This window comes from Octopus bimaculoides, chromosome 6 (genome assembly GCF_046866305.1).
Source record: "Octopus bimaculoides isolate indiv1 chromosome 6, ASM4686630v1, whole genome shotgun sequence".
In the NCBI taxonomy this organism is placed as follows: Eukaryota; Metazoa; Mollusca; class Cephalopoda; order Octopoda; family Octopodidae; genus Octopus; species Octopus bimaculoides.
This window is the reverse complement of record NC_142933.1, coordinates 113,633,150-113,660,803: the sequence shown is the minus strand read 5'-3', so window position 1 is coordinate 113,660,803 and position 27,654 is coordinate 113,633,150. Positions and strand designations below refer to the sequence as shown.

Sequence of the window (27,654 nt, the reverse complement as noted above, 5' to 3'; positions counted from 1 at the left end):
GGAAAACAATCAAGATGACTAAAAAGATAATGTACTTTGATGCTCATATTCATGCCAATATCACGAAAAGTTGATATCAAGTTGGTAACAAGATATTTATAGATTTCACTTTTGTGTTTCCCAAGGAAATTTTGCACTACTTCTGCAAAAGCTTGCCAAGCTGATGCTTCATTTTCACTCATCGCTTTCACGAAATTTGTGTCCTTCAAGAGATTATGGATCTTTAGTCCATCAAAAATCCCTGCTTTAAGTTTTTCAATAATCAAGTCTGGAAAAACACTGCAGATATACTTGACGCACTCCCCATTTTTGTCAAGAGCTTTGACGAATTGCTTGATCAATCCAAGTTTAATGTGCAAAGGGGGTGGAAATAATCTTATCTCGCTCAACTAAAGGTTCTCCCAATATATTGGCAGCTCTACACAACTTTTATTGAATTTAGATTTGTAAATGTTTTAGAAGTTCAAAGGAGTATCATTAACATGTTGTTCAAGAAATAATAAACCTGTTAAAATATTTATTTTGATATCTTTTAGAATAACAAAAGAAAAGGTATGTTTTAGTAATTTTTAATAAGATATTCAGCATGTATTTCTAAGGTAAGTTTGCACAGAAAAAAGAAATCAAACTAGTCTCTTTCATAATGACAGTGTTGCACAAATAAGAATTGATCTCTGGTCCAACAGCATACAATCTGCAAAATTATTCTTTACAGATAAATCAGAAAACCAAAATTCCGAGAGTAATGTTCATTGACAACAATTAATGACTGTTGCAACCACCATCAACATCCCCATATGTTTTATATTCTATGTATTATATAGAGTAGGGATAAGCTTGGAGTCCTACAATTTCCCCAGACTACAATGTTATCCTTGCCATTTAATGTTCTAATGTTCATATTCCATATATTAGCTAGATGTGTGTTGCGCTACTATAATCTATCCAGAAATATTTATCTTTTCTTAACTCCCTCCACCTAAAAGTTCACGATTCATTAAGTCATGTATCAAACTCCCTTCACACAGCTTTGGCTTTTGCCACTTTTCAAAACAAATTTTCAAGCAGCCCAAAGAATGTCTGCGATATTAAAGATCTAGACTACAACAGTGAATGGACAATTAATCTCGGATGACAGACCATACACTGACAACAGAAGACGACTGTGGAAGAAAAAGTTTAAAGAGAGATAAAGTGTAAAACTAGGCCTCAGAAAGCTGGACCCCATAAAAGAGGTGATACAAGATGAGGGTGAGTAGAGACTTACCATAATGCACACTGATATTTCCAGTAATTTTTAGTAACCATTATGCACAAAAATCTTTGTACAAATATTTTTTGCTATTAGAAAAGTATGAGTACACTGAATGTATAATCATAAGCAATTACATTAGGCAAGTAACCTTTTGCACACTGGTTGCAAAACGTGTGTCAAAGATGCATGCACAGCTTGCCAATCCAAGAAAGCATGAGAAAAATAGATGTTAAAATGCTGATGATCATCATCATATGATGATAAGTTCAAATCTAACTAGTCATCATGTGATTCTGAGCAAGACACAACTTAACGAACTAAAAGGGTTACTGAGAAAGATAATTGACTATAAAAATCAATTGTCCCAACAAAATGTCATCGCATTCATTCTAACAGGGAAAGACAGGAATCTGAAATAACAAGACATTCTCAAATTAGAACCTTAAATGTACTTATATTTTCAGATAAAAGTTAATTGCAATAAAATTTTAAATACTTTTTCATTTTGTCTGGCCTTTTCTTCTTGTTCTTCAAAGTGCAACTCCAGACGTATTCTTTCCAATTCTTTCTCAGCTTGTTCACGCTCAGTAATTTTCTCAGATAACTGTTGCAAAAAAATAAAGATAAACATATTTGAAAACGTATCCAATATTTGGTTCATCATTATCATTTAATGTCTGTTTTCCATGTTTCTTATTGCTACATTTTTATTTGTTTTGTTTTTTTTCTCTCTAGTTACGATGTACAAAAGATATATTCTGGACTACTGATACCGCAAACATAAAGCAAATATCTGGGTTACTGATGGGGTTAAAGTGAAAGGCAAGTTGACGAAACAAAAATGTTCACAACATCTTTAAACAACAGACATCACGGATTCATGTGGAGATAACCTGCCTCAATGACACAATGCTCACTGTCATTGCTTTTGTTACTGTCATTGCTGTTACAGCTGGTTGTCACCAATATGATTCTATTTGATATGTTGTTGCTGTCTGACAGGCTCTGCTGTTTTGTCTCCTGTCACACCTCCCTCCCCTTCAATGGAGAACATTAGACCAGAGCTACCATTTTCAATGAAGTTGATACTCTGGCTAATAACCGCTACTGCACCACATTTTAGTTGACTAACTGTCAGAATAGCTATCCTGTTCAACCTTTGGAACAAATTTGTTTGAAGGAAAGTTTTTATTAGAAGTTATTCTAGCCCCCAAATAACAAATTCCTAAAAGGACAAACAACAATTATTCTGAAACCTACATAACAACAACAATAATAAAAATAATTGTTTCTAATTTAAACACAGGGTCAACAGTTTTGAGGGCAGGAGTTTACTCAATACCACCAACCCCAGAGGTATAACAGGTAACATTTACCACCATGGGATTAGTAACTGCTATTACTGCAACTAACCACCACCACAACTCTAGTCATGAAAAATAAATCAGCAAGATACAATTCCCAGTGTTACAGGTTTTGCTCACAAAATAAAAATAAAATTTGAAGGATTAAAAGTTGACCTCACAGCTTGATAAATTTTAGCCTGGACAGCATCTCTTTCTGCCTTCTCCTGTAAATACCTATTCTCTCGGTCATCCACAACACGACTGAATTCCATGATCCTTTGGTTTTCTGCTTCCATTTTTTGCTTTTCTTCAGCTTTCCAAACTTCTCGGTTATGGAGATACTCTTCAATATAGGCTTGTGTTACCCTTTTCTTTTCTAATTGACATTCACGTTCCCTGTAACAAAGTCACAAAAGCCCAGATGAGTAGTCTCAAATTTTTGTCACCTTCAGCTCAGTTTGCTCATGTATGTGCATGCATGTATTCTTTTCTTTTACTTGTCTCAGTCATTTGACTGTGGTCATGCTGGAGCACCACCTTTAGTCAAACAAATCAACCCCAGGACTTACTCTTTGCAAGCCTAGTACTTATTCTATCAGTCTCTTTTGCCAAACCACTAAGTTATGGGGACACAAACACACCAACATCGGTTGTCAAGCGATGGAGGGATAAACACAGACACAAATATATACATATATATATACGACGGGTTTCTTTCAGTTTCTATCTACCAAATCCACTCACAAGGCTTTGGTTGGCCCTAGGCTATAGCAGAAGACACTTGCCCAAAATGCTAAACAGTGGGACTGAACCCGGAATCATGTGGTTGGGAAGCAAGCTTCTTACCATACAGCCACTCCTGCACCTATATGTATGTATGTATATCATCATCATCGTTTAACGTCCGCTTTCCATGCTAGCATGGGTTGGACGATTTGACTGAGGACTGGTGAAACCGGATGGCAACACCAGGCTCCAATCTAAATTTGGCAGAGTTTCTACAGCTGGATGCCCTTCCTAACGCCAACCACTCAGAGAGTGTAGTAGGTGCTTTTACGTGTCACCTGCACGAAGGCCAGTCAGGCGATACTGGCAACGGCCACGCTCAAAATGGTGTCTTTTATGTGCCACCCGCACAAGCCAGTCCAGGGGCACTGGCAACGATCCTATATATGTATCTTTTATCTTTTACTTGTTTCAATCATTTGACTGTAGCCATGCTGGGGCACCACCTTGAAGGATTTTAGTCAAACAAATTGACCCTAGAACTTATTTTTTTTAAAGCCTAGTACTTATTCTATCAGTTTATTTTGCCAAACTGCTAAGTTACAGGAATTTAAACACACCAACACCTGTTGTCAAGTGGTGGTGGGGGACAAACACAGACATAAAGACACATACACACACACACACACACACATATATATATATATATATATATATATATATATATATCATCATCATCGTTTAACGTCCGCTTTCCATACTAGCATGGGTTGGACGATTTGACTGAGGACTGGTGAAACCGGATGGCAACACCAGGCTCCAGTCTGATTTGGCAGAGTTTCTACAGCTGGATGCCCTTCCTAACGCCAACCACTCAGAGAGTGTAGTGGGTGCTTTTACGTGTCACCCGCACGAAAACGGCCACGCTCGAAATGGTGTCTTTTATGTGCCACCCGCACAAGCCAGTCCAGGGGCACTGGCAACGATCTCACTCGAAAATCCTACGGGAGCCAGTCAGGCGGTACTGGCAACGGCCACGCTCAAAATGGTGCATCTCATGTGCCACCCGCACAAGAGCCAGTCCAGGGGCACTGGCAACGATCTTACTTGGCTTGCCGGGTCTTCTCACGCGCAATATATATATATACACACAACCAGCTTCTTTCAGTTTGGGAAGCAAGCTTCTTACCACACAGTCATGCCTGTGCATATATCATCATCATCATCATCATCATCGTTTAACGTCCGCTTTCCATGCTAGCATGGGTTGGACGATTTGACTGAGGACTGGTGAAACCGGATGGCAACACCAGGCTCCAGTCTGATTTGGCAGAGTTTCTACAGCTGGATGCCCTTCCTAACGCCAACCACTCAGAGAGTGTAGTGGGTGCTTTTACGTGTCACCCGCACGAAAACGGCCACGCTCGAAATGGTGTCTTTTATGTGCCACCCGCACAAGCCAGTCCAGGGGCACTGGCAACGATCTCGCTCGAAAATCCTACAGGAGCCAGTCAGGCGGTACTGGCAATGGCCACGCTCAAAATGGTGCATCTCATGTGCCACCCGCACAAGAACCAGTCCAGGGGCACTGGCAACGATCTTACTTGGCTTGCCGGGTCTTCTCACGCACAGCCCATTTCCAAAGGTCTCGGTCCGTAGTCATCGCCTCGGTGAGGCCCAATGTACGAAGGTCTTGCCTCACCACCTCAGCCCAGGTCTTCCTGGGCCTACCTCTTCCACGGGTTCCCTCAACTGTTAGGGTGTGGCACTTTTTCACGCAGCTATCCTCCTCCATTCTCACCACATGTCCATACCAGCGCAATCGTCTCTCTTGCACGCCACAACTGATGCTTCTAATGTTCAGCTTTTCTCTCAAGATACTTACACTCTGACGGGTATTCACATTGACATTACACATCCAACGGAGCATACTGGCTTCATTCCTTGCGAGCTTACGTATGTCCTCAGCAGTTACAGCCCATGTTTCACTGCCATGTAGCATGGTTGTTCGTACGCATGCGTCATACAGTCTGCCTTTTACTCTGAGTGAGAGTCCCTTTGTCGCCAGCAGGGGTAAGAGCTCTCTAAACTTTGCCCAGGCTATTCTTATTCTAGCAGCTACACTTTCAGCGCACCCACCCCCACTACTAACTTGGTCGCCCAGATAGCGGAAGCTATCGACTACCTCTAGTTTTTCACCCTGGAATGAGATAGAAGTTGTTTCCTGTTTGTTTGCAGTCTTTATTGCACCTGAACATCTGCCACAAACAAAAACTAACTTGCTAGTTAACCTGCCTTTGATGTTGCTGCACCTCTTATGTGTCCATAGCTTGCACCGGGTACATCTTATAGAGTTACTACCTACTCCTTTTCTACATACTGAGCAGGGCCATCTACCTGAAGGGGTTTGTGTTTTATCTACCTTCCTACTTATTAGGATTTTGGTTTTAGCTAGGTTGACTCTAAGGCCCTTCAATTCTAGACCTTGCTTCCACACCTGAAACTTCTCCTCTAGTTCTGATAGTGACTCCGCAATTAGGGCAAGGTCATCAGCATAGAGGAGCTCCCAGGGGCAACCTGTCTTGAACTCCTCTGTGATTGCCTGGAGGACTATGGTAAATAATAGGGGGCTGAGGACGGAACCTTGGTGGACCCCTACCTCTACCCGGAATTCATTGCTGTACTCATTTCCAACCCTCACCTTACTGGCCGCATCTCTGTACATGGCTCGCACAGCTCTCACTAGCCATTCTTCTATCCCAAGTTTCCTCATTGACCACCAGATATATATATATATATATATATATATATATATATATATATATATATATATATATATATATATATATATATATATATACATGAATATACATATATATACATACATATATATATATATATATATATATATATATATATATATATATACACATATACATATATATATATATATATATATATATATATATATGTATATGTGTATATATATATATATATATATATATATATATATATATATATATATATGTATATATATATATATATATATATATATATATATATATATACATGAATATACATATATATACATACATATATATATATATATATATATATATATATATACACACATATACATATATATATATATATATATATATATATATATATATATATATATATATATATGTATATGTGTATATATATATATATATATATATATATATATATATATATATATATATACACATATACATATATATATATATATATATATATATATATATATATATGTATATGTGTATATATATATATATATATATATATATATATATATATATATATATATATATATGTATATGTGTATGTATATATATATATATATATATATACATACACACACACACAAACATATACTCCCCTCCCCCACCTTGTTCATCCAGTCCTAAAATTATTGTGTTCTTTGCAGCTACTTGCACCCCTCGCTGCAGGCTATTCTTCCCTATTTATCCTCTCATATTTCTATCCTCATCTATCTACTTTTATCATTCTGCTGTTCTCTGCCCGTTTTTTGTACTGCCATTTATCACCTTTGCTTTCTTCAGCATCTTCCTGAGACTCATATTCACCATTGACCACACTTCCATCCTTGTTCATCATTCACTACATTATCTTTATCCCCATCTCTTAACCTGTCACTCTCTACTCACACTCTTGTGAACTTACCTTCCCACCTTTCTTGATCTACTCATTTCTCCTCGTCTTCTTGTACCTTGAAAGTATATCTGACAATTTGTCACCACCATCTTTTTCTTTCTTTCCAATTACTCCTACCCACTTACCCACCCTTATATAATGCAAGGTAGTCATGTATCCCCTCTAGAGCAAGACACCAGTTTCTGTCCCCTCAACACCTAACATCAAGCCACCTTCTTTTCTTATTTCTTTACTGCCCACAGGGGGCTACACACAGAGGGGACAAACAAAGACAGACAAACGGGTTAAGTCGATTATATCGACCCCAGTGCGTAACTGGTACTTATTTAATCGACCCCGAAAGGATGAAAGGCAAAATCGACCTCGGCGGAATTTGAACTCAGAACATAGCGGCAGACAAAATACCGTTAAGCATTTCGCCCGGCGTGCTAACGTTTCTGCCAGCTCACCGCCTTCAACATCAAGCCACCTTCTTTTCTACTACACTCCAACTCAGTTGAACATCAACTGCATCAATTTCAACATTCTGTGAAGACTTGCAAAGATTATGGCCAAACCATTACCCGCTTCCTTTGACTAACTTAAAGAAACATTTGTCTTTTTATTGTTGACATCACATCAACAAACCAAGTTATTTCAGTCTTTGAGTTGGACCAAATTGTCCAACAGAAAGAGAGAGAGGGAGTAGAAGTGTTCTTACTTTTGGTCTTCTTCGTGAATCTTGCGCACAATTTCATCAATCATAAGCTTCTCTTTCAAAAACTCCTCATACATGAGTCGTTTCTTCTCCTTTTGTTCTTCCATCTGCTGATCCAACTGCTCCTGGTAGAGTCGTTTCTCCAGTATGCGCTGTTCTTCTTTCATCTGATCATCTTCTTCAGCACGCTTCAGGTTGTCTCGCATCTCCTGCACCAACAAGTTATCAGCTTTCTAGAGAAATACAAAAATAGAGTTAATTAGGACAAAAATCATGAGAGTGCAATGATACACTAAGTTTAAAGTTTTATGCAAACATTATTGCGATCCAACCATAAGAAATGTTTCTTTAAAGAAGAACGCAGTGGCATAAGCAACAATCACTGCCATATCATAAGAATAAACACAACTATGCCTCTCCTGGTCTTGATGGTGTTACGTACCTGCTTCTCAAACGTGGTGGGTATTTTCTTCAGCTTTCACTCTTCTTTCAGTTCTGTCTTAACAATGGTGCTGCTCCGAAGCAGTGGAAAACTGTTAGTGTCATTCCACTGTTCAAAAAGGGTGACTGCACAACACCTGTCAACTATTGTCCAGTAAGTCCTACTAGCTGCATTGCCAAACTAATGATTTCTAAGTCCCAAGGAGGGCTTTAAAGACTGATGTTTAAATTTGATTTCACCTCAGAAAAGAGACAATAAAGGGCTTCGACAAGTTTTGAGAAATGCCGTACTAGGGAAGACTTGACTAACCAATGCAAACATGAAAAGAAAAAAAAAAGACATAAAAAAATGATGGTGAAATAAATCTCTACAAGACAGGATACTAGTCTACTGGAGATTATATGCAGGGGTGATCATGTACCTCTTTACATCAACTAGATGAACTATGACAATGTTGAGTAAAATATATGGTCCAGAAGCTCAATGCAATATATATATATATTGATGAAATACCACAAGGTATAGAAAATACGTATTCGCCTTTATATATTTAATCCTTTATATTGAACACTCAATATTTCATCTATTCAATAAGACATATTCCATATATTCAATAAGACATTCAATACTTTATTTCATTGTACCATCCATTTTTATTTTATATTATATATTGTATATTATATTATATATTGTATATTCCATATTCTATATCCCACATTGGTTTTGCAGGAATATAAATAAAACATAAAAAAAGACAGTGTTGGAACTCTTTTAAACAAAATAATATATTCCTCTATACACAATCATACAAAACCCCTTTTTTGTATTTATTTGTATTTATTTTTACTCGCACATATATATATATATATATATATATATATGATAAGCTTGTTGAACTCATGAATGTGCTAGATGGAAGAAGTTAATTCTACCAATAGAACAATTCTTGTGGCCAACATATATTGGTAATGTTGAGATAAGTTGCAGCTATGAGGCAGAAACTAACATTAACGTTGCATAGGACAGTAACGGAACAATTGAAAATGCAGCAAACACTTCTCTCTTTACCCCACTTTACCACACAGCAATGTTACAAGCCCACACTCACAATTCCGTTTTGTGACAAAATACAGTATCCTAGTGCATGTGGTATGGTTCCAGACAGAATATAATTTGATCAATCTCATGCCCTTAACACATATCAGGTGAATAGGGTTGGGAAACATCACTTCCAACTACAAATATACTATAAATCAGTACTATAGCAATCAAACAGATGTTGATGACCAGGGCTGCCTTGGGACTATATAACAACAATAATAATTATGGATATTAAGTTAGTCAGGAGAAACTAACAGTACAAATAATTTCCACAGCCACCACCAACCTTGAGGCCGATGAGATTGATATAGTTTGTATTCTCCTTGTCCAGTTATAAGTTGACAAACACTTGCTGAAACCTTCCTTTCAGATGCAGAATGCCATTCTCCTTCTCCCTCAACTCCAGGAAACCTGCCAGTCACTTGATGACCTAAGTCTGGTGGCCAAGCTAGACAGATTGATGACATTCTTACCAGAGAGCAAGAAACATGCATGATTGCTGGAACATGCAAAGACCATCCCTGGTGAAAAATGTACCCCTCAGCATAATTTAGTGATTAGCAACTTCAGACTACAGGCTAAAAAGATTTCAAGAAGTAGACCAGTCTGGAAAAGAAAGACCTGGAAGCTTAAGGATCCTTTAAATAGTCAGAGATTTAGAGATGTCCTAACAGAAGCATTTAACAAGAAGGGGGAGGAGTTACAGGCATATCACAGAGGGGATAACTGTAAGTTCTTATGGCAAAACTTACTGAGAGCCACTGAGAAGAATTTGTGGTTCCCACCAGACCCAGGGTGACATGAAATCAGAGCATAGCTAATAGAAGAAGAACAGGCTAGACAAACTTTAGAGAGCTACTATATTTGTTGGTAACAAAGGGAATCTCCCTCAGAGTGAAAGGTAGATTGTATGATGCCTGTGTGAACAGCCACCTTTAACTGTGGAGAAAACCTGTGGAAGAGGCAGACCCAGGGAAGATGTGGTGAAATATGATCTTCAGATGTTGAATCTTATGGAGGTAATGACAAATGACCGAGACTTTTGGAAAGTTGCTGTGCTTGAGAAGATATGTCAAGCTAAGTGAAATCATACTTGCAGCCAGTGATGGTGACACATAACAGACACCTGGTACACTCTACGGAGAGTTGGTGTTAGGAAGAGCATCCAGCCATAAAAACCAAGCCAAAACACACAACTGGAGCCTGGTACATCTCTCTGGCTTACCAGTTCCAGTCAAACTGTCTAACCCATGCTAGCATGAAAAACAGACGCTAATGATGATGATAACAAAATAATGAAATCCAAAACTTCTTGTTGAGAGAAATTTCAAGTCAGAATTAAATGAAAATTGGAGAAGATGCCCTTCCTAACACCAACCACTCCACTGAGTGGACGAAGTGCTTTTTACTAATCTTTCCTTTGGATTCAATTACCAACTATGGCAAATATTCTATTGATCTGCAGAGCCCATACAGAAATGGAAATTATTGTTGCTGCAGTTACCACAAAAGCCACACTAAATTTAGAGCAGTGTTGGCTCTGGAGGCTCAACTTCATCATTCAACTAACTATAAGTGTTTTTAGTCAGGAACCACTAGAGCTATACTTCAACAATAGCAGCAGAGGCAATGAACTTATGATTGAAAATCTTATGAAAATGTAGAAGGAAATTACACTAACCTGAGAGTCAAATTCATTAGCCAGCTTCTCTGCTATTTGAGCAGCACGCACTTTATTTAAATAACCCAGCCTTAATTTCTCTTCAAGCTCTCGAATTTCTAGGCTGTAATGGAAGCAATGAATATTTGATTCACCGATAATATATTTAATAACTTCACTAGATATGTATACAGGCTTTTATGCACACAAACACACACACTCTTATGCATAAGCAGACACATATACAAGTTTTAGAATTTATTTTTCTGCTAATATAATAAGTAGTAACAAGCTGAAAACTGCCCAGAGGGCAGCATTTCTCTCAGTAATAATAATCCTTTCTCCCACAGGAACAAGGCTAGAAATTTTGAGGGAGAGGGCTAGTTGATTACATTACCTCTCAATGCTCAGGTGGTACTTTTTTTTTATCATCCCCAAAAGGATGAAAGGCAAACTCTTCATGAAATTTTAACTTAGAACACAATGGTGGAAGAAATGCCCACAAAGCACTTTGTTCAGCTCACGATTCTGCCAGCTTGCTACCTTACTAGTACTAATAGCATTTTTTAGTGATGACTCTGCTCAACAGAGCATGACACACATGCTAACTTGGAGAGTGGCGAGCAGAGTTATTTTAACAAGATATTTATTTCTATGAATTAAGAAATAGAGAAGGCTGTGAGAGTAAGAAGTATACTTCCCATCATTTAGTCTGAGGTTCAATCCCACAGTGCAACACACAGGGTAAGTGTTTTGTACCATAGCTCCTGTACATAGCTTGGATAGCTCTCACCAACCACTCATCACTAACTAGCTTCCACATTGACCACCAGATAAAGGAGCAGGGGACACTGTGAAAGGCGTTTTCCATGTCAACAAAAGCCAAGTACAGAGGTTTATTTTCTGCTAAATGCTTCTCCCGTAGTCACCTTACTAAGGAGACAGCATCAGTAGTGTTTCTCCTTAGCACAAAACCAAATTGCATCACTTCTAGGCTAACTCTCTAATTTGTTGACCAATGACCCTCTCTGTAACTCTGACCTCATTCTGCAATTTGATACCTCTGTAACTACTACACCTGTCACTGGGTATGACTGCCTCATGGACAACCTGATAAACTATGAGGGTGACTAGGCTATATCTCACTCTGCCAGATATTTTAAGAACCTCAACAGTGATTCCTGATGGGTCAGGGTCTTTCTCTGTCTTCATATCCTTAATTTATCTATCAAGCAACTGTCGATTCGGACAGCTGGTTCCTCTGTTGGGTCCACATGAGGCAAACTACTCTTCTCCCATGTATTCTCTACATTTAGCAGCCTTTCTCAGCGGCAGTTCCAAGTCTCTTTCTTTGCAGAGTCACTAACTGCAAGTGAACCATCATCCATGCAAATGCACTTCTCTTCTACAAAATCACAATTTTCTCTGACACATTGTCATGCAATCTGAAATCCTCATGCCTTAAAGCACTGGCAATCATCTTCCAATATGCTTCTTGCTTGGGTAAATGTACCTGTCTCCTGGCTTCCCTTCTAGCTACTTCCAGGTCTGTTTCTTTGCTCTAATGGCCCTGTCTATAGCATTGTTCCACCACTACCACGTTACCCCAGATCTAGAAGGGACTTTGCACCAGCCACAAATTTGGTTTGTGGCACTCAGCAAGCTGTCCCTCAGGAATTCCCAGTTGCCCTGTATATCATAAGTTTGTAGTTGTTCCTCCCTCTCATCAAATTTCTCAATTAGAATGTCTCTAAATCTCTGACCATATGAAGGGTCCTTAAGCTTCCAACTCCTTCTTTTCCAGATCGGTCTGCTTCTTGGCATCATTCTGGCCTGGAGTCTAAAATTGCTAATGACTAGTTTATGCTGGGGGCTACATTCTTCATCAGAGAGAGTCTTTGCATTTAAGAGCAGCCATGCATCCTACTGTCTGGTGAGAATGAAATCAATCTGGGTAGCAGAGTCACCTGATTGTTAGGTTATCAGGTGGCTGGCTTCTTAAAGTTAGTGTTGCAGATCAATAGGTTATTGGCATCACAGAACTCCAGTAGCCTTGTCCTCCCTTTGTTCAATTTCATGGCCCCCATGAATACCATAGAAGATACTGAGCTGTTGCCCGACATGTCCATTGCAATCCCCAGCCATGAAGATGAGATCATTGACACTTGTCTTTGAGGTAGCCTGCAGAAGAACATCAGAAAAGTGGTACTTTACTTCATTTGGTAGGCCTGCTTGTGGGGTGTAGGCAGAGATAATTGTTGCTATACTATTCTGTAAAACTAACCTGAGCTCAAGTACTCTATTGTACACTCTGACTACCTCTATGACCTTATTCTCCCATTTCTCTGCATGAAGTATACCCACACCACCCACATTGTCATTGTTACCTTCCCAGAAGATTTTATACCTATGAGTTTTGCCTGTTAGGAACCTGGCTGAAGCTCCTCTCCATCTTACTTCTTGAATGCAACATATATCAACATTCAATCATCATCTCAACAATCTCCCTAGACATACCTTTCAATGTGCCTACATTGACAGTTCCAACTCTGAAAACTGGGAAAGGGCTGTGGGAGGGAGCATGGGAAGGAGAGAGGGTATTCAGCACCTGAAATGAAGGTTTCTGTGATTGTTTGATACCAGACATGGCATAACAGTTGCTCTCACTTTTAACCTATCATCATAAAATTGTTGCCTCTACTTGGGGTGAGAGTAAGGTAAGTATTGTAAATATAAGTGTTACTGCAGCTGCAAATATAGATATAAATATGTCAATGTTAAATTAAGTAAGTAAATGTGCTGCTATGTATATATACACACACACACACGCACACACATACATACGCACACACACGTTCTGTTATCACACACACACTCGCAGACTCTCGCACACGCACAGATATTCATCTCCCTTTTTCACTCTCCTGTCTTAGAAAGAACTTTTCCCCCACCACCTCCTCTTCCGGTCTTTTCACAATGTAACCTCGTGGGCATCGGTACCATTTTCCTCGTTCTCCGTTCTTCCATTCTCCGAACTTTCCATCTTTCCGACGAAGGGCTATGCCCGAAACATCATACACTCTCTCTTTCCTTTCCTGAGCGTCCAATAACACTATCCGTATCACGTCCTCACTTTGTTGTTTTTTTGTTATTGTTCTTTTAACTTATATATATATATATATATATATATATATATATATATACAAGTCACTGTTCTCCACAAACAAAAAGAACCAGAAGATAGCTACCGCAAGCCAACATTTCTGACTCCTTACAAGTTTTGCCAATCAATTACCCTGGTACTTTTTTCTTATTAATCCTTGAAAGGATGAAAGACAAAGTCAATGTTGAACCGAATATTATGAGCTGTTCTATCCAATGCTCTTACAATGCTCTTACAACAACCTTGCTAAGTTGTTAGCTTATTGGTTACATAGAGTGTTACTTACATATGTTCCATTATTACTAATAATAAATATCTAACACACAGAAATCAAAGACTCAATTCTAAACATTACCTGTTTTGTCTGATCTGCTGACGCAACTTCTCATCACGGAAAACTTCATCATTTCGTCTCTTTAATTCTTTTGCAAGGCTCTCAGCTTGTTGTTCTTGCTGCTTCAGCTGATGGCGCAGCTGTGTTTTCTACGAGAATGTAATAAGTATATGATTATGTCCTGTTCTACTGACGTTTCAGCTAAGGAAAATGTGTGTTGATAGTGCTAGTTGCATTGATTCAGTAGGAGCTGTAATCATTGTGATGGTTGAAGCTGTTTTGGTCATAGCAACTATGATGGTATTAGTTGTGTTAAGATGACAAAGTCACAAGAGTATCAGGTAAAATCCTTGTTGTATATACTCTGACTCTCTGCACATTGAGCTCTAATTCTACATTCTTTTCATTCCTTTGGACTCAATAAAGTTGCAGTCCAAGGTAGTGGATTTGTAGAGGGGTTAGAGCACAGGTGAAGAAACCTAATGGTATCATTACAGCACTGTGATTCTGATGACAGCATACACAATAGCTGTACTGGACTTAGGTTTACTGTTTGAAAGCAACAAGAGTACAGAGGTTGCAGACTTGCATACAGGGTGGGGAAGTAACTTTGAAGTTTTTGTAAACCATATTTTTTTATGTAGCAATGGTCTGTTATAACAAATTTTTTTTATCTTCAGCATTAGGCCTCAAAGTAACAATTTCATTCAGGTATAAGTCCAACTATGTCAAATCAAGTAGTAAAAAGACAACATATTTGTAAGAATCTAGCTTGACCCTGCCTGAGTTTTGAAACCAAATCCGCCCGCTTGTTTCTTGTCAAAACAAACCAGAAATTCTCTCCACACTAGATGATTGATTAGGAAACACTCGATGCCCTAGGAACTGTGCTGGTCAAAGAAAGGTCAGTCCTTTGTTTAGGGTCAATGACCTACATTATTGACCATAGTCTTTATAACAGAGAACAGTTCTTATCTCTTCCTCTTTTGTGTCAGCCAGACCAACAAGAAATATGCTCTTATGCATCAGCTATGGTCAAGAGCAGCATTTTCCGTGGCCGCAAGAAAAGCAATGCCACTAATCTTCCCCTCTCTACTGACAGACAACCTTTTTCTGCACTATCAACTACTAACCAGCGAGCCAACGTTGTTGTCATTATCACAAGAACTGCTAGTCTCTTTAACTACCTGTCAGGCAAACAAATAAATATATGTAAATGATATTTCTTCCTTCTTGGTGTTAAATCTTCGATGTTTACTGGTTACCCCAAGGTGAGAACTTTCAAGCATTACATATACACACTACATTTGGTAGAGGGCTACATCACATCGGCCTGATATCACATCTTTCATCCAGCCCGCTACACATTGCTCATTTGCTCCACACAGGAATTAACATCAAGCAAATTTCTGAGTTGGTTAATGTGTGATTAATCACAGTTTACAATGTCAGGAATCGTTTGGCTAACATCAGAGGCATTCAGAAGAAGCAAGGCACTGGAGGAGCCAATAAACAGCAAGATCCAGCATTTGTGAAGGCCCTCAAATCAAAAATTCCAAAGGACCCAATCACATTCATGAGGAAACTAGCAATTGATAAGAAAGTTCATGCCAAGACAGTAAGAAATACCATTCACTGTGATTTAGGCCTGCAATTGTTTGCGTGAATTCCAAGACCTCTCCTGACCAGTTCAATGAAAATCAAAAGGCTTGAAAGGACAAAAAAAAAAAAGGGTTGTCCTTCCTCAAGAGGTCTGGATCCATTGTGAAAATATTTTGACAAGAAAATCTTCACTGTGGATGCTGTTGTAAACACATAAAATGATTGGTATATCAAACTCTGTTTGTGAAGACCTGTTGAGGCAAATGAAATCGATCCAAATTCGACAACTGGCACCCATGCCAACCTCTCCTTCATTGGACACTAAACTCGGCTTGCGAAGACCTGTTGGGGCAAGTGAAATCGAAACCATGATTGAACCAAATTCGATGACTGGCACCTGTGCCAGTGGAGCGCTAAGAGCACCGTCTGAGCGTGATCATTGCCAGAGCAGCTGTCTGGCTTCCGTGCCAGTGGCACGTAAATAGTACCATTTGAGCGTGATCGTTACCAGCGTTGCCTTACTGGCACTTGTGCCGGTGGCACATGAAAAAACATTTGAGCGAGGTCATTGCCAGTGCCGCTGGACTGGCTCTTGTGTATAAATAATTTTGCTGTACACTGACTCTTCCATGTACAATAAAACATTTGCAACTTTTGTTTGGCTTTTTCATGTAGATAGCCATCTATTGGTCTTCTTAGTCTAGGTTTTCACCTTGAAGAAGAGATACACAGCCTTGTAAGATATAAGATATACATAAGCCCTAAACTGATAGTGTTATTAGTAGTAACTGAATTGGAAGAGGTTACTGTTGTTGAGATAATGATAATTGTAATGGTGTTGAGGTGTTGGTGTTTGAGTGATAACAGTTGAAGTTGAATTATTGGCTCTAATTTTAGCTGAAGAAGTACTGTCTCTGATAATTGTGAAAGTGATGTTATCTATAATGTTGTTAGCTTGTGTTGTGGAGTAAATCTACACTAACACATTGATAGTCAATTAAATGCTTGAAAGCAATTCATAAGTCTTGCAGACGCTTATATTGTACATCAATTTGGGATTGTATAGCTATATGATGGTTGTCTTAGTAAAATGCTAAATAGCAACCAATTTATGGTGCACATCTTTTTTTAGAGTTCTCCATGCAGAATACACACTATAAAAAGTAAACATGTAATGTGACAGACAACAAAACAGCCATATTTCTTGTATAGAAATATGCTTCTCTATTACATATTATTGAGAGAAATAATTGCAGATCATGTAATCTTAACTCCAATAAAAAATGCTAAGAGGCCTGATTTTTTAGTAAAAAAGAAAAAAAAAAAAGAAAGGCCAACATATAAACATAGCACTGAATTCTAACTTCTTTAAGAAGTTGGAATTTAAACTTAGATCATTTAAGAAAAAAAAATTATCTTTTTCTCAATATACAGTTTGATGAAAAAAACAGAAATAGTTCACAGTTAATAATCAGCGTACTCTTCTCTTTAAAGTGAGGCTAGTGTAGCAATAAGAAATCCCTATTTTAATGACATTAGCTGAAAAGCCAAAGAGTTACAAGATATTAACTTTTGGATTAAAGTCATTATGGAATGCAAGAGGTTTGTATTCCATTTGTAATTTTAATAAGAATTAGACAATCATATTATAAAATACAAAACCATATATAATAATGAGATTGTATCATTAGCATAAGGCTAATGCACATATTAGCAGAAAGCTCTGATTCTTTACATTAGCAGAAGGCTATGCAATTCTTCACATTAGCAAAAAGCTACATGATTCTTTCCATTAGCTGCATGATCACATTCATATGATGAACTTCATGTCTGTCTACAAGTTGGTTGGAAGCTATAAGGCAATTGTCATTAGGTACCATTTGTATTGTGATAGTGAGTCCATTTCAGCCTGAACAGCTTGTAGCAGGCTAGATGCAGTGTGCCATATCAATTCGATATGATGTAGCCCACTACTGTATGTGGCATATAGATGTAATGCTTCAAGGTTCTCGTGTAGGAGTAACCAGTGTACATCAAAGAATTAACTCCAAGAAGGAAGAAATGTTATTTACATATATTTATTCGTTTACCCGACAAGTTGTAAAAGAGACAGTAGCAATTCTAGCGATAGGGACGACAAGGATGACTCGCTGGTAAGTAGTTGATATGTAGAAAAAGATTGTCTGTCAGTAGAGAGGGAAAGAGTAAGGTAGTCATGGTGCTGACTAGAAAGGAAGAAAGGATAAAGACGGCATCACCTTTCTTATGGCCAAAAGCCTCTCTTTGCATGTCGAGCAAATGGCAAAAGGAAGTGCTACTCTTGGTTAAGGTTGCTGAAGAAGCGGGTGTTGCTCCTTGGTCTGGCTGATACAAAAGAGCTAGTGTTGCTCCTTGGTCATAGCTGACACATAAGAGGAAGAGATAGAAATTCTCTCTGTTATAGAGGCTATGGTCAGTAATGTAGGTCAAACCTTAAACAAAGGACTGACCTTTCCTTGACCAGTACAGATCCTAGGGGGTGGAGTGTTTCCTCATCAATCATCTAGTGTGAAGTATTTCCTGCTCGTTTTGACAAGCAACAAGCCAGTGGATTTGGTTTCAAATCTCAGGCAGGGTCAAACTAAACCCCCACAAGCTCTTCAATCACAGTCCAAAGTAGCTAATACTTGCACTTTCACGAGGCCATACAGTTCTAATAATGAATTTCATTAATCTCTCTACACGACTGGTCTTCATTAACTTAACCTCAAATTTATCCCAACGAATTTCGAACTTTGACCCTAAAGTGCCATAATTAATTATTTCAATTCTGTCATATCTGCTATTCCATCATAAAAGACATAGCGACCATTTATTGACAGATTTAGATAGAAGCAACTATACAAAACTAGAAAATATTAAAAAATAGCAAATATACCAGTATCAATTTTTCTTTAACATTTTCCATAAATCATGAAGAGTTGCGTGCCTATCAAAATTCTATTATCATCATTGTCAATGTGAATACCCGTCAGAGTGTAAGTATCTTGAGAGAAAAGCTGAACATTAGAAGCATCAGTTGTGGTGTGCAAGAGAGACGATTGCGCTGGTATGGACATGTGGTGAGAATGGATGAGGATAGCTGCGTGAAAAAGTGCCACGCCCTAACAGTTGAGGGAACCCGTGGAAGAGGTAGGCCCAGGAAGACCTGGGCTGAGGTGGTGAGGCAAGACCTTCGTACATTGGGCCTCACCGAGGCGATGACTACTGACCGAGACCTTTGGAAATGTGCTGTGTGTGAGAAGACCCGGCAAGCCAAGTAAGATCGTTGCCAGTGCCCCTGGACTGGCTCTTGTGCGGGTGGCACATGAGATGCACCATTTCGAGCGTGGCCATTGCCAGTATCGCCTGACTGGCTCCCGTAGGATTTTCGAGTGAGATCATTGCCAGTGCCTCTGGACTGGCTTGTGCGGGTGGCACATAAAAGACGCCATTTCGAGCATGGCCGTTTTCGTGCGGGTGACACGTAAAAGCACCCATTACACTCTCTGAGTGGTTGGCGTTAGGAAGGGCATCCAGCTGTAGAAACTCTGCCAAATTAGATTGGAGCCTGATGTTGCCATCCGGTTTCACCAGTCCTCAGTCAAATCGTCCAACCCATGCTAACATGGAAAGCGGACGTTAAACGATGATGATGATGATCATCATCATTATATTCTTTGCAATGTAAGAGTAACAAAAACGAATGTATTTCTCAAGACAAATAAAAATAAGTATATCTTTTAAATGCCCTGCTGTTAATGCTAACACCAATCATAATCTTAATTAAAATATAGCAACAAAATCTTACGTATTCAAGATTTTCTTCTAATTCTCTTTCTTTTGCCTCAAGGGCAAGCCGACGATTAAATCTTTTTTCATCAGCTAAGTTTTCTAATTTGTTACAAAACTTGTGCAAATTCTCTTCTTTTAACTGTTTAATTGTGTTTTCTCGTATTCCATCCTGTCTGCACATAAGAGCAATTCTCTTCTCTGTCTGCTGCTGCTGAAGTTTCTTCTGAAAAAATATCAGAGAATAAAAACAAAAAACAAAAGATGACTTTAAATCCCTTGAAAGCAACTGAGAAATCAATGGCTACATTTACATAGTTTAAAATTATTATTTTTAAACTACCAAATCATAAAATCAACACTTACCCATAAACCTCAACTTGTCCCCATACTCAAAATAGATTCTTTTCTTCAACTCCCCGCCCATCCCCAAAATATGTTTGTTCCTATATCCCAAATATAAAGGATTTTATGGCAGAGGTAAAGAATACGAACACCACCCATTTTTGGCGTAACGAAAACCTGGTTAATATAAAGATCCTCACTCGGGAACAAAAAACAAAAATTAACCAGCCTGGTGAGTGTTAACAAGTGTGTGGAAAACGAATATAAAAAAAAATGTGCGCTGACGACCCTGGGGGTGGGGAGGGGACTTCTACCCTTTGGAAAAGATTTTCCCCACAAATTACTTTATAATCGTAATGTATGCCGTTTGAAAGGTATTTCTATAAAATTTCATTGAAAAAAACCCCATTTTCCTAAAAGTTATGAGGGAAAAACTCGGATCTTGTGAATTTTCCGAAGTCCTCTCCCCTTTCGCAATTTTTTTTTTTCATATTTGTTTTCTACACATTGTTTTACACCCATTCCAGTACTGGGGGGGAGGGTCATTTCGGGTCAATATGTAAACATTACCCTTTCTTTTTTCTTTTTTTCAAAAAAACCCTAACCCTAAAACTAACCGTAACCACCCAGGGTGTATATTCTTTACTTTCGCCTGATTTTATTATTAAATTGAGAGCGAGGCAACTTATAATTTTTTTTTCACCGTAGCTATATAAACATTTGAATATTTGTTTTTTTTTTATTATTATTATAGCATTAACCAGCACTGTGGTCTTTATTTTTATAAAGATTAATACATATATAACACTATGTAAATGAGGTGAAGGACGATACATATATTGTACAAAAGAAAGATAATAAAAAGTAAAAGAAGTTGTGAAAAGAAAATAACACTAATGCAAGCACCAAATTAGTCGCACACACACCACAAGGTTCAACGGAACCTAACGAAGCAAACCAGCACGCTTGCGACATGACCACCTGAGATAGCGAGGCTACTGTAAAGAAAAATATTTTGAAATTCCATTTTATTCCTGATGGCTATTTGAAAATGCATTGTCCAAATTAAAGACAGTTAAGCTAGGGCAGCGGACTCGCGGTTTCGATTCCCAGACCGGGCGTTGTGAGTGTTTATTGAGCGAAAACACCTAAAGCTCCACGAGGCTCTGGCAGGGGATGGTGGCGAACCCTGCTGTACTCTTCCCCCACAACTTTCTCTCCCTCTTACTTCCTGTTTCTGTTGTGCCTGTAATTCAAAGGGTCAGCCTTGTCACACTGTGTCACGCTGAATATCCTCGAGAACTACGTTAAGGGTACACGTGTCTGTGGAGTGCTCAGCCACTTGCACGTTAATTTCTCGAGCAGGCTGTTCCGTTGATCGGATCAACTGGAACCCTCGACGTCGTAAGCGACGGAGTGCCAACAACAATAAGCTGTTGTACAAAAAGTTGAGAGTTAGAACCGACACTGAACTGGTAACCCCACTTAAATTATGTTGTTAATGTACATGTCAAATATATATTACCAATATTAGCATTATAAATTTGAAACACTATTGTATCGTTAAACTTAGTCATTTGATTTGTTTCTCCCGCATTTTTCACGAAAGTTAATTCGTTGCTAACTGACTTTCGATGAATTCAACGAGCACAATCAATATAGAGTAAGATGAACTTACAGAACCCTCCAAACGTTAAGGAAATAGTAGACTTAGACATTTAACTTACCATGATATAATGTGTGTGTGTGTCTAGTCAGAGATAAGTCAACAAATTATAGAAACTTTACTACGAGACGCGTAAGTTTAGCACAGTTTGACATGGTTGATGAGATGAACCTAGCAACCGTTACTAGGAAGAGGCTATCACATGATTGTTAGTGACCAATAACAACAGCTCTTCTGGCACTGGACCGTCATGCAAAAATTACTGTTGAGGAGAGGCAAAATATATGAAAAACTTCGGACTCCAGAAAATTATTGCTGGTCAGCATCGCGAAAAATAACATTAAATTTTTTGCATTTGTTTAGAATCTAAATCCTAGATTTCCACCTTCCCCAATTTCACACAACACCGCCTGTCAAAACGAACAGTGTTTGTCAATTGGTAAAAGATAGAACGAGAAAGTAAATACCAAGGTTTAGTGCCCCAACTGAGCATAGTTCCATGACCGAAGCTAATAAGGAAATAAAAGAATATAAATTAAAGTTGTTGCTTAGCTCGTCAATCCAGATTGAGCAAACTTATAACGTAAAGTAATCCAACCGTGGCCTTCCCAACCTTTTCCTAACTCCAAGGTACTCTGGTTCACATGTAAGATGGTACAGTGAAATTTGGCTACTGTTTCTTACAGTTTGAGCAATTACGGAGAGGTTGTTATTAATTTGTGTTAAAGTGAGAAGAGCATTACATCATACTAGCAGACCCGTGTCTGTAAAAATTCCGACAGTTTTATTAATGAGAGAAAATGGCACGTCAACACAATGGGACGTAAAAAGCACTATTTGTGTGCGATCGTTTCCAGCTTCGTCTTACTGGCACTTGTGCCGGTGGCATGTGAACAAAACATTGGACTGACTCCTCTGCAGGTGGCACGTAAAAAAACACACCATGTGAGCGTGGCCATTGCCAGTACTGCCTGACTGACCCTCGTGCTGGTGGCATGTAAAAAGCACCCACTACACTCTCGGAGTGGTTGGCATTAGGAAGGGCATCCAGCTGTAGAAACTCTGCCAGATCAAATTGGAGTCTGGTGTAGCCATCTGGTTCACCAGTCCCCAGTCAAATCGCCCAACCCATGCTAGCATGGAAAGTGTACATTAAATGATGATGATGATGTATGTATATGTAAAAGTGTGTATATATGTTTGTATTTATATTTATAACTTAACCTTATGAACTTTCTAAACTCTCTGACGAAGCCCAGTGACACACCCAGGTACCTTAATCTTATCTACCAAATATTTCAGTTCATTGAAGGGATGGAAGTAGAGTGGGGTACTATGGCCTCTTGGCTGAATCTACATGATATAACACATATTCGTAGACAATTTCATTAAAAATATCCATTTTTCTGAAAGTTATGATCATCCAAAGTTGGTGGCGCAGATATCTGTAGTTATCTCGATTCAAAAATACATAAAATGAGTTGTGCAAGTAAAAAAAAGTTCGTCCATATTCTGAGAAATATTTCAAATTTGAATTTATACCCGCTATCCACGATAAACTGTCACTAAATTATGGGTGAAAAACTCGGATCTTATGAATTTTCCGAAGGCCTCTCCCCACACCTTGGAAAAGATTTTCCCACAAATTTCTTTATAGTCATAATCTATGCAGGTTGAAAGGTATTTATATAAAATTTCATTTCAAAAAAACATTTCCCTAAAAGTTAAGGGAAAAACTCGGATCTTGTAAATTTTCCGAAGTCCTCCCCACCCCGTTGCTTTTCATGCATTGTTTTCAAATTCATTTCCTACACATTTTTTTTACATCCGTTGTACTACATATATATTTTTTTATTTTGTTTCCAGGGAATATTGTAAACATTAACCAAATTTTGAATAACAAAAATTGGCGATCTTTCGATACGAGTCCGAAATATCGGCCTTTTCCGTAAAAAGTGTCTTCGGGGATCTTTACCAAAGATCGGCCTTTTCTGTAACACCCGCACGATCTTCACATTTTATTCCTACAAAAGAATGTCTCACAGATCATTGTAGTTATGAAATGGTACAGAGAACAACTTCACATGACATCAAGAAGAGGCATTTACTTACAAACTATACTTATCATTAGTATAAATGTAAACTTCATCATCATCGTCGTTTAACGTCCGCTTTCCATGCTGGCATGGGTTGGACGACTTGACTGAGGACTGGTGAAACCGGATGGCTACACCAGGCTCCAATCTAAATTTGCCAGAGTTTCTACAGCTGGATGCCCTTCCTAACGCCAACCACTCACAGAGTGTAGTAGGTGCTTTTACGTGTCACCTGCACGAAGGCCAGTCAGGCGGTACTGGCAACGGCCACGCTCGAAATGGTGTCTTTTATGTGCCACCCGCACAAGCCAGTCCAGGGGCACTGGCAACAATCTCGCTCGAAAATCCTACGGAGGCCAGTCAGGCGGTACTGGCAATGGCCACGCTCAAAATGGTGCATCTTATGTGCCACCCACACAAGAGCCAGTCCAGGGGCACTGGCAACGATCTTACTTGGCTTGCCGGGTCTTCTCACGTACAGCACATTTCCAAAGGTCTCGGTCAGTAGTCATCGCCTCGGTGAGGCCCAATGTACGAAGGTCTTGCCTCACCACCTCAGCCCAGATCTTCCTGGGCCTACCTCTTCCATGGGTTCCCTCAACTTGTAATCTGGATATAGAAGCTGGAGGTTTTGAAGCAGTTTTCCAGTCATATTCTTTCTCTTTGATTTTCAAAGAGATATTCACATCAGCAGGACAGCTAATGGATCTTTTCTGTTTGGCTTCCAATTTTGAATCTTCAATTTCTGTTAGAATTAATTTCATATTCAGTATAATGATATACTTTTATATGCTGAATGCCATGAAAATCATTTTTGCCATAAATCAATAAAGAGTTATTAGCTATTAAATTCTGAAAATTTTGGGTAATTTTAGCCAATCGTAAGCCGCAGACACATTCATGCCTGCTTCCATAGAAACAAGCCAAACATGAGAACTCTTGAGAAAGCACATGTTGATTAATATTCCAGTCATTGAGGTGGTTGTCGAATGTGCTAAAAAAAGCAGCCAAATAGGCATTAAATCATGCACCAGAAGGGGATGTGGTTTCGTACTTGCAAGAAAAGGGTGCTATACTCAAAAGAAAATTATGCAACATGAAGAAGCATTTTAAGAGCACAAGAAAATGTGGTGGGAATATATCTTGGCGATGCTTGTATCAAGGATGCATAGAGTTTGTGCCAGTGAGACTGTAGGACTATAGTGTTTTCCTCATGGGTTAAGGAATTGACTTCAGTATGGTTTTGTGGTGAAGAAGTGGGGATAAACCATTGCACAGCTATTGATTATAACAACTATGTTAGGAAAGTATGTGTGGAGGTTCTGCCTATCATCCAATTAAAGTTGGTGGTCTTGGGAGGATTGTTGAGATGTTTGTTTTTAAAAATATATAATTTGTAATGTGCCATTTTGTTCTTGGATAAATCTTTTAAGTTTGTGCTATAAGTTTCTTATTTTGAGAAATGTTTAATTTGTAATGTGCTGTTTATTGCATTAAACTAAGCGAAAATGATCAAACTTTAAACTGCTATAGCTCCAGTATTTCAGCTTGTAAAATAACATTAACGTACCTAATTTTAAAATTTTCAATAAACTTTGATTTTTGAAATCTTGGCAGCCAAACAGAAAAGATCTTATGATGGTACATGCTCTTTCTTGTTCATCCTAAACAACAATATCAGACCTGTTATGCTTACATTTGACAGATGCTTTGATGGGAATGTTCCACCACAATTCCTTGTGCTGATTTTTGTGTACTTATTCAATAACTGGGACTCTCCATATTTATTCCAGGACAGTCTTTTTTTTAAATGGTGTTGTATATTGTTTTCACATAGGGAGGTAGTACCTTGATGACATTTTTGGGCAGCTGCTAATCATATGTGTGATGTTTTCCACAAAAATATGACATAATCTACATTTTTGCTTGTCTCTTGGAACTTTTTTGTTGAGTATGTATGTATGCATGCATGTGAGGCATAATGTATATGTGTTATTATTAACTTCGATTTCTAGATTTCTTGTCAATGGATAAAGTGCTGGTTTCTAACTTAGATCTAAGGTTCCTTTATTGAAATTTTAAAATCAACAACGTATTACTGCATGTTTGTGTGAATGTGGGCAATGTTTGGAGTCAGTGTATGCACATATTTGTTTTGTTTTATGTATGTATTCTCCTGTATATAGTTGCAAGTCTAAACATGTGTATATATACTTAAATGCTAAACTTATGGCAAGTTTTATATATTTTGACCACTTCATTGATGGCTTGCATCTCTAATCTAATTAGCTTTCTCCTTTCAGGTTTTGAAAATCCCAATTTCTTAAGATTGCCACTGAGGCATTTTGTTACTTATTCTAGTGCCTCAATAATTATGGGTATGAATCTGAACTTTCTTTTATATATGTAAGCATTTATTTAATTTTAATTGTTTACAGTTAATTTTCATGAAAAGAAAACGAATACAAATAATTTAACGGTAAGATTAACAAAATCCAAATTTCCGAATGTTCTATGCAACAAAACATGAACAGGAATATATTTTGCAAAAGAAAAACAAGACAAGAAAGGGGCAAAAAGGTAAGAAAAAACATGAAAGCAGTACCAAGTGCTTCGGTTGGTCACACACCACAAGGTTCAACAGAACCTACTGAAGGAAGCCAGCATGCTCACGGCATTATCACAGGCAATGGTGAAACTAAGGCATTGGAAAAACCAAGCACCTTCATAGGCATCACCTGTCACCTCAGTGAGGTAAGTTGCCAACGATGACAAAAACGGTGCTGTTAGTAGTCCAGTCCCTCCAAACATCTCAAATGCCACAGGCTGGAAAAGATAGTTCGCTGCCAGGTCCCGATACTTCAGGGTTTTGTTCCATTTGGCTATGGAAGCAGTGACCCTCCCACTTATTGCAGCATCCAGGATGTGGGAGGGAGCAAAAGAGTCAGAGACTGTGGCATCCCAGATGGGGCACCCACTTACCCAGAGGGCAGAGGGTAAGACCATCTGGTATTTTTCCGTCACTTCTTGGATAATCCCGTCTGCTCCAGAACTGAGGGGGTATTGATCTGAGCCAGGGCCCTCTTAATGATTAAGTTTAGCTTGATGTGACAAGCAAAATGACCAGCATTTAGGTAGCAAGACAGACTGTGAAGACCTGTGAGATCGAGTGGTCTACCACAGCAACATCTCAGTCCCCTACAGATGTCAGCTCCCACTCTGAGAGCAATGGAGATGTGGAGCTCATATAGACTGAGTGGACCTCCAAAGTTGGCCAGAGGCAGGACATCAATCCAGTCCCCATAAGAATCTGAACTTGTAATCCGAGTAGCTGTAAATTTCTCAATAGTCCAGTTGTTTCCTTTTTCGTGGATCTTTAGCTTTATGTTGACATCCACTGGGCAACTAAATTCCTACTACTGTACGTTTCACTTCTCTGTCTCAGATCATGATATCTGGTGTATTGTTTGTATTTTATAGATGTTTTCACTAGGACATCCCACCAGTACTCTTTCATATTATTCTACCACGTTATGGATTCTGCCAAAGGATCTCATTAGTCTTGGTTACATCAGGTTTCATCGGTAGATAATAACACGATGACGTTTTTGAATAACTGCTTATGATGTGTATTTTCAATTTTTTTTTATCTATGTATGTATGTAATGTGTGTGTGAGCGAGAGAGAGAGAGAG

General features: G+C 38.6%; 1 protein-coding gene across 2 annotated transcripts in view; it reads right to left on the bottom strand.

Moving 5' to 3' along the window:
• The window catches only part of LOC106867451 (meiosis-specific nuclear structural protein 1), a 39,803-nt gene extending 13,070 nt beyond the window's left edge, over positions 1 to 26,733 (bottom strand). The window contains exons 1-7 of one of the 2 annotated variants that reach the window (XM_014912330.3): positions 26,566 to 26,733; positions 19,873 to 20,079; positions 14,463 to 14,590; positions 10,966 to 11,068; positions 7,745 to 7,974; positions 2,781 to 2,997; positions 1,752 to 1,859 (exon numbers count right to left, since the gene is read on the bottom strand). In XM_014912330.3, coding sequence (XP_014767816.2) covers positions 1,752 to 1,859; positions 2,781 to 2,997; positions 7,745 to 7,974; positions 10,966 to 11,068; positions 14,463 to 14,590; positions 19,873 to 20,037 — 951 coding nt within the window. In that variant the 5' untranslated portion in view covers positions 20,038 to 20,079; positions 26,566 to 26,733. Of the gene's footprint in view, positions 1 to 1,751; positions 1,860 to 2,780; positions 2,998 to 7,744; positions 7,975 to 10,965; positions 11,069 to 14,462; positions 14,591 to 19,872; positions 20,080 to 21,925; positions 22,061 to 26,565 lie in introns of those variants that run through there. The other variant, XM_014912329.3, reaches the window with a different exon arrangement.
• Positions 26,734 to 27,654: the final 921 nt, after the last annotated feature.